The 16616-nt window shown below is 35.5% G+C and overlaps 1 protein-coding gene across 2 annotated transcripts in view; it reads left to right on the plus strand.

Moving 5' to 3' along the window:
- The window catches only part of RNGTT (RNA guanylyltransferase and 5'-phosphatase), a 338317-nt gene that overhangs the window by 269850 nt on the left and 51851 nt on the right, over positions 1-16616 (plus strand). For both annotated transcript variants that reach the window (XM_008006573.3, XM_008006574.3), the window contains one exon: positions 12073-12139. In XM_008006573.3, coding sequence (XP_008004764.1) covers positions 12073-12139 — 67 coding nt within the window. The remainder of the gene's footprint in view (positions 1-12072; positions 12140-16616) is intronic.

The raw sequence follows: 16616 nt of genomic DNA on the forward strand, positions 1-16616 counted from the left end.
GTATAAGCGGACCTACGTGGTTCAAACCCATGTTATTCAAGGGTCAGAGCTGTATTTTATTTTATGGGTTATAATCCAATACTATAACTTTATTTCAGTGTTTTGATTTTGATTTGACCACTGGGAGCTCTTTCAAGTTGGCTTCTGTGTCTTTTTGACATGCATTCCATCATTTTTCAGTACTTCCTTACTTTCTATACCATAAGATGTTCCAGAATCTTCTGTTTTCTTTCCTTCACCTAGGAATTAGCTGTTTCTCTAAGGAGCCCTGGTTTTTTTTATTGGTGAATGATAGTTAGAAATAAAAATCTAATCCTAGGTGTGATCGTTGCTTCTGGGTGTCATTTTAAGCCCTCTCTGTTGACAGAGCTAGGAATGTATCATATACTAACAAGCAGCAACATGTATATTTATATTTATTTCTTCTTCCATCTGTCAGTATATTAAAAGGCTTGAGGACTTACTGATGGTCCTTATCCAACATCAAAATGTTAATTCTGTCTTTTCTCCTTTTCTTATTTGTAACTCTTTGTACAGTGAGAAACCTGCATCTCATTATTCATGATATATTTGTTTGTTAAATCCTAGTATATATTTTCATAATTACTAACCAGTACCCATATGAGAAACAAGTTTACTGACTCAAGTACGGTGTTTGTCTGCAGTTCTTTTTGTCTGTAGCCTTGCAAAATATAGTCAAAATACTGTTTTCTGAAGTTACTTAAATTAGCTCCTTTCATCCCCATCACCTTTAATGTGTATTATTCATTTGTAAATGTAATTATTTTCATTCCTTTTTAGGTTCTCTCAACATAGTGATTGATTTTAATTGATTGTTTGGTATATGAAACATTGTAATGGTTCTAAGTCCTAACTATATAAAAAGATACTCTTATAGATATGTCAGTCTTCACCTATCCTGCTGCCCTATTTGTATTCTCCCATGATTTCTACCTGTTTGCACCTATCCCTCATGGGAAACCAGTCTCTTTAGTTTCTGTTTTAGCCTTCCTGTAATTCTTTTGCACAAAGGAACAGATACATGAATGTTTTATACTTTTTCTTTACCAAAGGATAGCGTACTATATATCCTCTCTTGCGCCTTCTTTTTTTTCTCTTAAAGCAGTAAATATATCCCGGAAATCATTTCCTATTGGTAAGTAGAGATTGTCCTCATCTTTTACAGCTGCATATTATTCCATTATGTGGATTTAACCATAACTTATTTAACCACTCTGCCATGTCTGAGCATTTGGGTTGTCCTTAACATTTTGCAACTGCAAACGGTGCTGCAGTAAATAGCCTTGTGCATATGTATTTTTTAGTTTTGGGGGGTACATCTTCAAGGACATTGTCAGAAGGAAGATTACTAGGTCAAAAGCTACGTGCATGTGTAGTTTTGCCAAATTTCCCTCCAGACGGGTTATACTAGTTTGCATTTCCAATAGTAGTATATGAGAGTGTTTTCCACAGCCTGGCCAGCAGAATGTGTTGTCCACACATTTTAATTTTGCCAGTCTGGTAAGTGGGAATGGTATCACAGTGTTGTTTTAATTTGCATTTTTCTAGTTACAAGTGAGTTTGAATATTTTTACATATGCCTAATGTCCATGTTTTATATTTTTTAAATTATGTTTTTAATGTGTTTTTCCCATTTCTTCTCAATGTTTAAGAGTTATTTATATATTAAAGTTAGTAGTCCCTTTTCTGTGGTATATGTTACAGATATTTTCTTCCAGTTTGTCAGTTATCTTTTGACTTTGTTTTTGGTGTTTTTTTGCCATGCCATTTTAAAAAATTTATATAGTATGATTTACCAATATTTTCTCTTATTTCCTTGTTATATTAAGGTTGAAGAGGAATTCACTCAGGTTTTCTTTTAATATTTGTAAGGTTTCTCCTTTTTTTGTACTTAGACGCCCAATCCATTTGGAGTTTATTCTTGTGACTTGTGCGAAGTTTGGATCTTAGCCTATCTCTTGATAAATGTAAATTAAAATGTAAATTTTAATGTAGTCAGATATACCAGTATATCCTGTATGGCATATTTTCGTCTGTGTGGATAGCCAGTTATCCCTGCACTATTTATTAGAAAGATTATCCTTTCACTTCTGCTCTGCAGTGCCACCTCTGTTATAAATTCAGTGCCTATGTGTAGGACCGTTTGTAGGTTCTCTGTTCTATTCTACTGACGTACTTGTTTGTCCCTACGTCAATCCCATTTTCGTTACTGCTAAAGTATGAGAAGAAGTCTTGATATCTAGTAAGTTAGTCCTCCTGCTTTGTTCTTCTTTAGGATAATTTTTAATATTTTTGTTCTTTTGCTTTTCCTCATATATGTTTGAATGAGCTTATGAAGTTTCTCATACAAATTCTGTCAGGAGTCTTTAGATTGCATTTAATATATAGATCAGGTTGTGAACATTTTATGTGGTAACAGTGTTGTGATTTCCTATCTATGAACATGTTGTATTCTTTCATTTACTTAGGTTTTCTTAAATTTCTTGCAATAATGTTTGGTACTTTTATTAAGGTCTTTCACTTCTTTTGTTTTATTCCTAGATTAAAAATATTTTTGAATTGGATCATCCATAGTTTCATTTTTTAACTGCATGTTAATACAACTGCTATCTTTCTCTAATGGATCTAGTATCCAGGAATCTTACTATAAATTCACTGATTAATCCTAATAATTTTTCTGCATTTTGGGGGGAATACATATGTATATATATTATGTTTATGAATACTGTGAGCTTTTTTCCCTCTAAACCTTAGATCATGTTTTTCCTTGCCTAATACACTGGCTAGGCCCTCTAGTACATTGTTAAACAAAAATGGTGATAGAAGGTGTTTTTGCATTCTTCTCAATCTAAAATTTAAAAATTTCCTCATTAAGTGTGTTTCCTGTAGGGTTTGATTTATTTATTTACTTAGATCATTTAGATAAAATTGAAAAAGTTAGCTTCTCTTCCTTATTTAAGAGTACTTATACAAGGGTGTTTAGTTTTTTTCAAATACCTTTTCTGCCATTATAACAATACGGTCTTTCCCCCCATCCTGTTCCTCAGGTAATTACAATGGTGAGTTATTTAATATTAAATGATTTTTAGAATAAACCCAGTTTGATGGTTTTCTTTGCTTCTTTTTTCTTCCCTTTCCCCTTCTCTCTTTCCTCCTTTTCCCTCCTCTTCCTCCCTCTTCTCCCTGCTTCTCTCTGCAGTTGGCCTGTAAGTTTCCTTTCTTATACTGTCAACATTGCATTTGTTTAAAAAAATTTATGACTTATTTTTATAGGTCTTTTTCCACATTTATGGAAAATTAAACAGAAAGTGCAGAGATTTCCTAACCCTTTCTCTTTTGGCATACAATTTCCCTTATCATTTTGTACTAGTGTGGTGCATTTGTTACAACTGATGAACAAATCGGTTGTATTATTGACTAAAGTCCATAGTTTCCATTGGGTTTAGCTGTGTTTCATAGTTCTATGGATTTGGACAGATTCATAATGTACAGATGATATCAACCATTACAGTATCATACAGACTAGTATTCTGCTCTGAAAATTTCCTGTGCAACACCTATTTATTCCTTTTTCCCTCCCCCGATCTCCTGGCAATCACTGATCTTGCCACTATGGTTTTGCCTCTTCCGAATGTCATATAGCTAGAATCATAGTATGTAGTGATTTTAGATTGGTTTCGTTCACTTAGCGATATTCATTTAGATTTCTTCCGTGTCTTTCTGTAGCTTCATAGTTCATTTCTTTCTTTAAATAGACTTTATCTTTTAGAGCAGTTTTAGGTTCATAGCAACAATTGAGCAGAAAGTATAGAGAGTTCTCATATATCACCTGCCCCGCACATGCGTGGCCCTCCCACACTATCAGTACTCTGCATCGGAGTGCTAATTTATTAGAATTGATGAACCTATGTTGCCATGTAATTATCACTAAAGTCTATATAGTTTGCATTGAGGTTTACTCTTGGTGGTGTTTTGACAAATGTATAATGACATATCTAGCATTATAGTATCATACAGAATGGCTTCACTGCCTTCAAAAAATCCTTTTGCCTTTCTCAGAATATCATATAGTTGGATCATATAATTTGTAGGCTTTTAAGATTGACTTCTTATACTTTTAATTTCCTCCATGTCTTTTCATGGCTTTGATAGCTCATTTATTTTTGACATTGAATAATATTCCATTGTCTGTATGTACCGTCATTTATTTTCACCTGTTTAAGGACATCTTGGTTGCTTCCAAGTTTTGGCAATAATGAATAAAGCTGCTATAACCACCCATGTGCAGGTTTTTTGTATGGACATAAATTTTCAATTTATTTTGAGTAAATACCAAGGAATGTGATTACTGGGTCATGTGGTAAGGGTATATTCAGTTTTGTAAGAAACCACTAAACTGTCTTCCAAAGGGGCTATACTATTTTGCATTCCCACTAGCAATGCTTGCGAGTTCCTGTTGCTCCACATCCTTGCCGGGGTGGTGTCAGTGTCCTGGATTTTGGCCATTCTCGTAGGTGTATTATGGTATCTTACTGTTACCTCAGTTTATATTTCCCTAATGACATATGAGACTGAACATCTTTACATATATAACCACTTGCTATCTGCATATCTTCTTTTGTGAGATGTCTGTTCCAGTCTTTTGACCATTTTTAAATCAGATTATTTATTTATTTTTTCTTTTTCTACATTTTTGTTTTTAGAGACGGGGTCTTGCTGTCACTCAGGCTGGAGTGCAGTGGTGTGTTCATGGCTCACTGTAACCTTTAACTCCTGAACTCATGAGATCGTCCTGCATCAGCTTCCCGAGTAGCTAGGACTACAGACACATGCCACTGTGCCCAGCTAATTTTTATACTTTTTGTAGAAATGGAGTCTTGCCGTGTTGCCCAGGCTGGTCTGGAACTCCTGGCCTCAAGTGATCCTCCCATCTTGTCCTCCCAAAGTGCTGGGATTACAGGCATGAGCCACTGTGCCAAGCGAACTTGTTTATTTTCTTACTGTTAAATTTTAATAGTTTGTTGTATATTTTGGATGAAACTTATTGTTCACATGTGTCTTTGGAAGATATTTATTTCCCAGTCTGTGGCTTGTTTTCTTATTCTCTCTTAATCCACATTGCATTTTGTGTCCATGTCAAAGTTATGCTAACTTTATAAAATGAATGGGGAAATATTCTTTTCTATTTTCTGCAAAAATTTGTATATAATTAGAATTAATTTTGGTAGAAGTTGCTGGTGAATTTGCTAGACCTTTTACTTTCTTTGTGGAGTAATTTAAAATTGTTTATGGTGAGACAACTAAGATTTTCTATTTTTTTCTTGTGTCAGTTTTAGTGCGTTATATTTTTCTAGGAGTTTATTCTGGCTTTTGAAACTTGATGGAATAAAAGTATTTATAATATCCTCCTATTAATTACTAAATTTAGGCTGTTTTATTTGTACTACTGATTATTTGTGTGTTTTCTTTGTCAACTTCATTCAGAATCAGTTCAATTATTATCTTAGAAGGAACAGTTTTTAGTGTTTTTGATCCTCTCCAGTGTGTTTTCTATTTCGTGAATTTCTGCTAATTGTTACCTCTTTGCTTCTATTTTTGTTGGGTTTCATTTACTGTTATTTTTCTAATTTCTGGAGATGGATACTTAACTCATCAATTTCTGTAAAACATTTCTTCTTTTTCATATATATGTTTTGGATTATAAATTTCTTTATAAGTTGGTTTTACCTGCAACCTACAAGTTTTGATATATTATTACTTTGCTATTCAGTTGAAGATGTTTCGTAATTTCAATTATGATTTTACCTCTGACCTATGGGTTATTTTTAAGCGTACTTCTGTCTTTACAGACATGAGGATTTTTCTGGTTACTTTTATGTTATTGATTTCTAGCTGAATTATGTTCTGAGGCTATGATCTGCATTACTTTATTTGTTCAAAATTTGCTTTATGTGGGAGGAAGGAGAGTATCAGGGAGAATAGCTAGTGGATGCTGGGTTTAATACCTGAGTGATGGGATGGTCTTTGCAGCAAAACATCACGGCACATGTTTACCGATGTAACAAACTTGCACATCCTGCACACATACCCTGAACTTAAAATAAAAGTTGGAAATTTTTAAAAAAGGAAAAAAAAATTTGCTTTGTGGAATACACTTTTTAAATTTACATACCACTGGAAGATTCTAAGAATAATGTAGACCTTATCAATAATATGCATTTTCTTAAGTTCAAGATGGCACTATTGATCCTATATTAAGTGTATTTGCTTTCTCTTTGTTTGGTTGTTTGTTTTCTAATAGTAGATGTATTGGATGTGATCTGGTCTTTGGATAACTTGCTAAACAGTGGAATTTTATGTAAGTCAGTATTCAAGGTGCTATAAGTTGTTTCAAGGTATTTTTTTGCAATTTAAAAATATATCTGATAATGGGTACTATAGTTATGGCTTGTACATAGAACAGTTAATTTTGAGTTATTTAGCTTATTTTTAGAAAGAATCTCTTGCCCCCTTTAAACTTGTAATTTGAAATAATTACAGACTCAATTTACTTTTAAAGCAGGTTTTCTGTGTTTGATGTATCATCGGTATTGGGTGAATGAAGTTCTTTTAAATATTTATTCTATTACCTGACAAGTTTTACTTTCTTTTATGGGAAACTTTTCTGGAAACAATTTTGGGGCTTTCAGAATAGATATTGGTTAGTGTTTGTGTTTGGAAAATTGAAAGAAAAATAGATATTAGTCTTGCCTATTCTTAACTTCTAAAGCTGTAATAGATTGTTTTTGTCCAACAGTGTCTCTTTATTGCTACTTTCCAAAACATCCTCTTTGGTAGCCACGGTATAGAAGCATTTAGTTGCAAACAAATATCTCAGAGTTGTTAGCATTTGTATAAAGGTTATGCTAATGTTCACCTAACTTAAGGGCTAAACAATTACCTGGTACCACATAAGTCAGGGCTTCTATTTTTAAATATACGTATAAATGTGTTTATTAGTGCTGAATTAATGCTTTACTGTGGGGATTTAAAGATGTGTGATTGCTATATTGTACATAAGCACCCTGCATGATGAAGTGGTACATATTACTTGACAATAATTACGTATACAATTTGCAAAAATACATTTTGAAAGGTAAAAATATTTAAAGAAATCCATTTTAAAAGTGGGAATTTGTGTTCTCAAAGTATGCTCTTATGCATAGCAGGCTTTTATGACACATGTTAAAAGAAAGACTAGTAATTTTTAAAAGTGAAATATACATACATACATATATATGTGCTAACTGATATATTTAAGAAATTTCTTATTTAGGGAAAGGTAGTTATTAGGCAAGTTGGAGGGAGGGACACACTAAATAGTATATTGGCAAGCTTCCTGAAATGCATATGGATAGTAATTTAGAGGCATACTGATTTTTAAATGTCAGGCAGCTTTTATTCTTTTCCTTTTCTAGCATCTTTTGTATGAACAGTGACTATTCCTGCTGCTAAAGGAGGTTTTATCAAGCTTTCTGTGAACATTTCTTATATAGGAAATAAATTAAACTACTGCTATATATACCTAACATTCAATTTATGATACCAGCAATGATTTGGGAGAGATTTAAAATTTTGTTGGTTAATTTCTTATTTGTCAAATGATGGGCTAAGAAATTCTCCATTTCTCAGATTAGGGGACATTTCCTATGTTTCCTATTTGAATCTACTAAACAAATGCCTTTAGTTGTGTTTGTAACCATCAACAGTATGTTTCAAATTACAGTGTCATCACTTACATTCCAAATGTAAGAAAGTTTTTGCTAAGTTGGCTTAATTCAGAATTTTGTTTAGCAGCTATTAATATTCTCTTAGTGACCCTTTAATACTTTATAGGCTCTTTATTTTTTATTTTATTTTTTTTTTTGAGATAAGAGTTTCACTCTTGTTGCCCAGGCTAGAGTGCAATGACATGATCTCGGCTCACTTCAACTTCCGCCTCCTGAGTTCAAGCAATTCTCCTACCTCAGCCACCTGAGTAGCTGGGATTACAAGCGTGCGCCACCAGGCCCAGCTAATTTTTGGATTTTTAGTAGAGACGGGGTTTCTCCACGTTGGTCAGGCTGGTCTCAAACTCCTGACCTCAAGTGATCCGCCCTCCTCGGCTTCCCACAGTGCTAGGATTACAGGCATGAGCCACCACGCCCGGCCTATAGGCTCTTATAGAACATAGGGTACAGGGGATATTCCCAGGAGACTAAATATGTACCTTATTTCTTAGAATCTAAGTTGCTATGAGACTGTGCTTTCATGGTCTTAGTAGACCATGTCAATGAAGGGTAATCACACAACTACCTCACAACAGTCACCTGGTTATTATTATGATACCACCTAGCATCACAGGCATTTCAGTTTCAGAGAAGTTAAATTATAGATAAATGTATATCCTGGAATTGTTGAAGTAGGGTTTTGAAGTCACTAACAGAATTTAAAAGAGATGATTATGATAATCTCGTGTTCTCATTTTCTGTGATTATATCAATATGGCATGCCGAGAAGTTTTTTATTGTTTTGAGTTTCCAATTGTTGTTTAGTTTTTTGTTTTGACTCTAGATACTACACAGTGTTCCATTCTGAGATTCATGCAATAGAATTTATAGCCATCCTAGAGATCATTAGAAATCTATTTTTTGTTGTTGTTGTTTGTTCATTTTTTTTTTTTTTTAATTTATTTATTATTATTAAACTTCAAGTTGTAGGGTACATGTGCACAACGTGCAGGTTTGCTACATATGTATACTTGTGCCATGTTGGTGTGCTGCACCCATCAACTCGTCATTTACATCAGGTATAACTCCCAATGCAATCCCTCCCCCCTCCCCCCTCCCCATGATAGGCCCCGGTGTGTGATGTTCCCCTTCCCGAGTCCAAGTGATCTCATTGTTCAGTTCCCACCTACGAGTGAGAACATGCGGTGTTTGGTTTTCTGTTCTTGTGATAGTTTGCTAAGAATGATGGTTTCCAGCTGCATCCATGTCCCTACAAAGGACACAAACTCATCCTTTTTTATGGCTGCATAGTATTCCATGGTGTATATGTGCCACATTTTCTTAATCCAATCTGTTACTGATGGACATTTGGGTTGATTCCAAGTCTTTGCTATTGTGAATAGTGCTGCAATAAACATACGTGTGCATGTGTCCTTATAGCAGCATAATTTATAATCCTTTGGGTATATACCCAGTAATGGGATGGCTGGGTCATATGGTACATCTAGTTCTAGATCCTTGAGGAATCGCCATACTGTTTTCCATAATGGTTGAACTAGTTTACAATCCCACCAACAGTGTAAAAGTGTTCCTATTTCTCCACATCCTCTCCAGCACCTGTTGTTTCCTGACTTTTTAATGATCGCCATTCTAACTGGTGTGAGATGGTATCTCATTGTGGTTTTGATTTGCATTTCTCTGATGGCCAGTGATGATGAGCATTTTTTCTTTTTTTTTTTTTTTTTTTTTTTGAGACGGAGTCTTGCTCTGTAGCCCGGGCTGGAGTGCAGTGGCCGGATCTCAGCTCACTGCAAGCTCCACCTCCCGGGTTTACGCCATTCTCCTGCCTCAGCCTCCCGAGTAGCTGGGACTACAGGCGCCCGCCACCTCGCCCGGCTAGTTTTTTGTATTTTTAGTAGAGACGGGGTTTCACCGTGTTAGCCAGGATGGTCTCGATCTCCTGACCTCGTGATCCGCCCGTCTCGGCCTCCCAAAGTGCTGGGATTACAGGCTTGAGCCACCGCGCCCGGCCAATGAGCATTTTTTCATGTGTCTGTTGGCTGTATGAATGTCTTCTTTTGAGAAATGTCTGTTCATATCCTTTGCCCACTTTTGGATGGGGTTGTTTGTTTTTTTCTTGTAAATTTGTTTGAGTTCTTTGTAGGTTCTGGATATTAGCCCTTTGTCAGATGAGTAGATTGCAAAAATTTTCTCCCATTCTGTAGGTTGCCTGCTCACTCTGATGGTAGTTTCTTTTGCTGTGCAGAAGCTCTTTAGTTTGATGAGATCCCATTTGTCAATTTTGGCTTTTGTTGCCGTTGCTTTTGGTGTTTTAGACATGAAGTCTTTGCCCATGCCTATGTCCTGAATGGTACTACCTAGGTTTTCCTCTAGGATTTTTATGGTATTAGGTCTAACATTTAAGTCTCTAATCCATCTTGAATTAATTTTCGTATAAGGTGTAAGGAAAGGATCCAGTTTCAGCTTTCTACTTATGGCTAGCCAGTTTTCCCAGCACCATTTATTAAATAGGGAATCCTTTCCCCATTTCTTGTTTCTCTCAGGTTTGTCAAAGATCAGATGGCTGTAGATGTGTGGTATTATTTCTGAGGACTCTGTTCTGTTCCATTGGTCTATATCTCTGTTTTGGTACCAGTACCATGCTGTTTTGGTTACTGTAGCCTTGTAGTATAGTTTGAAGTCAGGTAGCGTGATGCCTCCAGCTTTGTTCTTTTGACTTAGGATTGTCTTGGAGATGCGGGCTAAGTTAAAAGGCCATTAACTTTCAATGTTGAGACTTTGAGAAGTGATGTGCGTAGTTCCTCTGGGCAAGGAGTATAGGCAATTTGTTTTTTCTTCTTCATGTATAATCATGTTCAGACTGAAGTTGTATCCATTTATTCACAGTGTCCATTATGTAAAGATTTGTGATAAAAGAAAGATGAGATATATATACATTTTGGTCAGTTAAACGCAAGAATATTTAATTATGTGCTTCCTATACCCCACACCACTACTAGTTCCCTACATACTCCACAAGCACAGTTATAATGATAGTATTTCTTCATTCTCAATGTTTCATTGCATTTAAGAGTGAGGACATATTAGAACTGTGGGAATAAGAAAGAAGGGATAATGCAGAGACCATAATCATTACCATTTTTTTATATTAGACCTTTGGTTTGATTTTTATTTTCATGTTTATTGTTTTATAAGAAATAAGTACATCTTTTAATATGACTCCATATTGCCTACAAAATAAAGTATATGCCATTTGAAATTCTTCATGGTTAATTCTAAACTTCTTTTGAGTTCTCATCTCCAACTAAATTATTCCTTACTCCATCCATACCTGTGCTGTCTTTGTCTCAAATCTTCTTTTTCGCAGGATGTTTTTTTCCCTTTGTGTTACCCACTCTTTGAGGCTAATCCCAAATCCCATCTATTCAAACCTTTCCAGATCTCTTCATAGCAAATACCTTTATTCCACTACTTTCTAATGGTGAGTTTCTCTCTTATACCTCTTAGTGGAGGGTACCTTTTGTTAAGGTTATGTATTTGTCAGGTTTTCCTGTTACATTTTGGTACCGATGTATTTAGGTTTGTATTATCTCCTGTACATTGCATAGTGGTGGTACATCATCATACACGTCTTCATCCTTGTCGTCTTCACGTTGAGCTGGCTGAGAAGGAGGAGGAAGAGGGGTTAGTCTTGCTGTCTCAGTGGTGGGAGAGGGAGAAGAGGTGGAAGAGGTGGAAGGGGAGGCAGGAGAGACAGGCACACTCAGTGTAACTTTTGTTGAAAAACGATCCCTGTGTAAGTGGACTCATGCTGTTCAAACTTGTGTTATTCAAGGACCCTCTGTAATTTTGTTAGAATTACTAATATGTTAGAGTGTTCTACATTTAAGTTTTCATTCTCAACATTTTACTTATTATTATTATTTGAGACGGGGTCTCATTATATTGACCAGACTAAAGGGGATGGCTGTTCACAGGTGCAGTCATAGCACACTACAACCTTGGACTCCTGGAGTCAAGCAATCCTCCTGCTTCAGTCTGTCGAGTATCTGGGACTGTAGGCACACACAGCCACACTTGGCTCCCATTATTTTCTGAAATATAAAATTATTTATTTGCTGGTTACTATCTCATAGTGTGAAAGACAAGAATACTTTTCTCACGGCATCCATCTAATGTATTTTATAATGTATCTATATTATATCTATTATTCAAATTTTGATAATTATACAACCTTACTCATAAGGAGTATTTTATAAATAATGCTTTTTTTTCTTTGTAGGTTACTTCCTCAGAATGTTGGCCTTCTGTATGTTGGAGGTTATGAAAGACCCTTTGCACAAATCAAGGTATGTTTATTCATTTTCAGGGTACTTTTCCTGGATGTTCTCTTATCTAGAATCCATCAAAAACTTGCTAATAATCATCAACATATAAAAATATTGGGTCCCAGCACTTCGGGAGGCCAAGACAGGTGGATCACTTGAGCCCAGGATGTTGAGACTATGTTGGGAACCGTGTCTCTACAAAAAAAATTTTTTTTTTGTAATTAGCCAAGTTTAGTGGCCTGTGCCTATAGTCCCAGCTACTCTGGAGGCTGAGGTGGAAAGATCACTTGAGCCCAGGAGTTTGAGGCTGCAGTGAGCCATGATAACACCACTATACTCTAGCCCGGGTGACAGAGTGAGACCCTGTGTCAGGAAAAAAAAAAAAAAAAAAAGTGAATGTGAAGTGATAATTGCATTAGCTTCTGCGTATTTCTGCTGAAGAAATCATTCAGCTTCTCAAAGGAATTGATTATTTTAATATTCTTGCCATAGTAAAGATGACTTTGACCAAAATAGTTCAGTGATTAATTTAGAAGAGTACATTTAGAGATTAATCTTTGAGATCGTCCCTTTTGCCATTAAAAAAATGTTTACAGGTCAAGCACATGGCTCATGCCTGCAGTCCCAGTGCTTTGTGAGGCCAAGGTGGGAGGGCCAGGGCTGGAAGATTGCTTGAGCCCAGGAGTTCGAGACCAGCCTGGGCAACATAGTGAAACCTCATATCTACAAAATAATAAAAAAAAATTAACTGGGCATGGCATGGCAGTTGTCCCAGCTTCTCAGGAGGCTGAGGCTAGAGGAGTCCCTGAACCTGGGAGGTCAAGGTTGTAGTGAGACATGATCACACCACTGCACTCCAGCCTGGGCGACCGAGTGAGACTGCCTCGAAAAACAAAAATGTTTTTAACAGCTTTATTGAGATCTGATTGACAAACAATAAACTGTACAATTTGATAAATTATGACATGCTTGCAGTTGTGAAACCATAACTGCCATCAAGATAATTAACATATTAATCACTTCAAAAAGTTTCCCTGTGCCCCTTTGAAATTTCCCCCTCCTGCCCTTCCTTTTTTTTTTTTTTTTTTTTGTTGTCTCCAAGCAACCACTAATCTGATTTTTGTTATTATAGATTAATTTGCATTTTCTAGAGCTTTATATAAGTGAAATCATATAGTGTATATTCACTTTCTCTCTTTTTTGCCTTCTTTCACTCAGCATAATTATTTTGAGATTCATCCACATTATTGCACTTATCACTAGTTTATTATTTTTTATTGCCAAGTATCAGGTTGGTGTAAAAGTAATTGTGTTTTTTTGCCATTAGTAGTATTCCATTCTATGGCTATAGCAAGTTTGATTATCCTTTCACCTGCTGATGGGCATTTGGGTTGTTTCTAGTTTGGGGCTGTTACAGATAAAGCTGCTATGAGCATTTGTGTACAAGTTTTGCATAGACATATGCTTTTCTTTCTCTTGGGTAAATATCTAGGAGGGGAATGGCTGGGTCATGTGGTAGTTGTATTACATTTCCGTAATGACTGAGATTCTTTTCATGTACATTTTTCCCATCTGAATCTGGTCAAATATATGTTCAAATCTTCTCTAGTGAAGTATGTCTTCAAATCTTGTTATTTTAAAATTGGGTTTTTAGTTCTCTTACTGAGTTTTGAACATTTTTTGTATCTTCTGGATATAAGTCCTGTATCAGATTTGTGATTTGCAATTATTTACTCCTAGCTGTAGGTTGTCTTTTCATCTCTTAACAGTGTCCTCAAAGAGCAGTTCTTAGTATTGATGAAGTTCAGTTTATTTTTCTTTCATGGCTCATGCTTTTGTTGTTGTATCTAAGAAATATTTTCCTAACCCAAAGTCACAAAGATTTTTCTCTATGTATTCTGATAGAAGTTTTATACTGTTAGGTTTTACATTTAGGTTTATTGTCCATTTGAGTTAATCTTTATAGAAGAGTCAAGTATGGATTGATGTTCTTTTTTTTTTTTCTTTTAATCTTTTTTTTTCCAGAATGTTACTCTCAAACATTTTTTTTCCAGACATGTTGATATATAGGTGTTCCAAAACCACTTTCGAAAAGAATAAAGACCTTACAGCTTTGTTGAAAATCAGTTGATCCATATATGTGTGAATCTATTTCTGGACTCTTCCATTCCATTGACCTATGTGTTTATCCCTCTACCAATAACCACACTATATTGATTTCTGTAGCTTTATAACAAATCATGAAGTAGTGTAAATCCTCCAACTTTGTTCTTTTTCTATGTTGTTTGGCTAATCTAGGTTCCTTTCATTTCCATATGAATTTTTATAATCATCTGGTCAGTTTCTATAAAAATGCCTGTTCAGATTGTGATTAGGATTGTGTTGAACGTATAGATCAGTTTGCAGAGAACTGAAATTTTAACAGTATCAAATATTCCAATTCATTAAGGCCGCTTCGCTCTCTAGTTATTTAGGTCTCTCAGCAATATTTCGTTGCTTTCAGTATATTGGTTTTAGACATTTTTCAAGCAAATTTATCTGTTTTGTATTTTATACACTATTACAAAAGTTTTCTTTTAAATTTTTTTTACTCACCCTGACACTTGGGCAGGATTTAATTTTAATTTCTGATTGTTTAATGGTACTTGCCAGTCTGTAAAAAGTTGATTTATCTTTTTTTTCTTTTCATGTATTGGCTTTAAACTCTACCATCTTGTACTTGATTGTTAGTTCAGTAGCTTTTATGTAGATTTCATAGGATTGTCTACATAAATGATAGTCCTCTACTAGTAAGGACAGTTCTCCTTCTTTCTGGTCTTGATGCCTTTTATTGCTTTTCTTTTTTTAAATTTTCTTTTTTATAGAGACAGGGTCTTGCTGTGTTGGCCAGGTGGATCTTGAACCCGATTACAGGCATGAGCTACCACCCCTGGCCTGCTTTTTCTTTATTGCACTGACTAAATCCTACAATACAGAGTTGAATAGAAATGGCAAGAACAGACATACTTGTCTTGTTTCTTATCTTAGTGGGAAAACATTATTTAATCTTTTATCAAAAATTGTTTTTATAGTAATATTAGTTAAGGGTGGGTTAATTGATTCTATTAAACTTTCTTATAAGAAATGAAAAAATATTAGCATTCAAGGCAATTTATAAAAAGGAAAGAGTTGAGACACTCAGTTTTGTTTTTGTAACTTTCTATCAATGTTTTCTGAGAAACCGATATGTATATATATATGTGTGTGTGTGTGTGTGTGTGTGTGTGTTTTGAGGCAGAGTTTCACTCTGTCACCCAGATTGGAGTGCAGTGGCACAATCTTGGCTCACTGCAACCTCTGCCTCCCGAATTCAAGCGATTCTCCTGCCTCAACCTCCCGAGTAGCTGAATTACAGGCTCGCACCACCACGCCTGGCTAATTTTTTGTATTTTCAGTAGAGCTGGGGTTTTGCTGTGTTGACCAGTCTGGTCTTGAACTCCTGACCTCAGGCAATCCACCCGCCTCAGCCTCCCAAAGTACTGGGATTACAGGCATGAGCCACAGCACCTGGCCAGAAGCCAATACACTTGTTTTGTGATTTTTTTTGTTGTTGTTACATAGTTTTCTGATTTTTCTTCACATTTGTTTCTTGGCTCCATGTGTTATTTTTCTTCTATCCACGTGAGACTTGTGAGTTAAAACTCCTTTCCACTTGCTTATGACATATTTTTATGTTTTGAAAAATAAGGATTTTTCAGAGTAGACTAAGGCTAAATAGAATATGCAACATACTTAATACTGAAGATGTTCAGTCATAATATCAACATCTGTTTTTGAGACAGAGTCTCACTCTGTTACCCAGGCTGTAGTGTGGTGGCACAATGACAACTCACTGCAGCTCACTGCAGCGTTGGCCTCTCAGGCTCAGGTGATCCTCTCACCTGAGTCGCCCAAGTAGCTGGAACTACAGGTGCATACCACATGTTTCTTCCTAGTTTAATCTAGGAGGGTTGTATAGTTCCAGGAATTTATCCCTTTCCTCTGGGTTTTCTAGTTTGTGTGCCTGAAGGTGTTCATAGTAGCGTTGAATGATTTTTTTTAAATATCTGTGGTATCAGTTGTATTATCTCCCATTTCATTTCTACTTGAGCTTATTTGATTCCTCTCTCTTTCTCTCTTCTTTTCTTGGTTAATCCCACTAATGGTCTATCAATTTTTTTTTAACCTTTTCAAGGAACCAGCATTTCATTTTATTTATCTTTTGTATTGCTTTTTTTGTTTGTTTGTTTCAATTTCATTTAGTTCTGCTCTGATCTTTGTTATTTCTTTTCTGCAGGGTTTGGGTTCGTTTTGTTCTTGTTTCTCTAGTTTCTTGAGGTGTGAGCTTAGATTGTCTGTTTGTGCTCTTTCAGACTTTTTGATGTAGGCATTTAATGCTATGAACTTTCCTCTTAGTACTGCTTTTGCTGTATCCCAGAGGTTTTGATAGGTTGTGTCGCTATCATCATTCAGTTCAAAT

The sequence above is a fragment of the Chlorocebus sabaeus genome, chromosome 13 (genome assembly GCF_047675955.1).
Source record: "Chlorocebus sabaeus isolate Y175 chromosome 13, mChlSab1.0.hap1, whole genome shotgun sequence".
Lineage (NCBI taxonomy): Eukaryota > Metazoa > Chordata > Mammalia > Primates > Cercopithecidae > Chlorocebus > Chlorocebus sabaeus.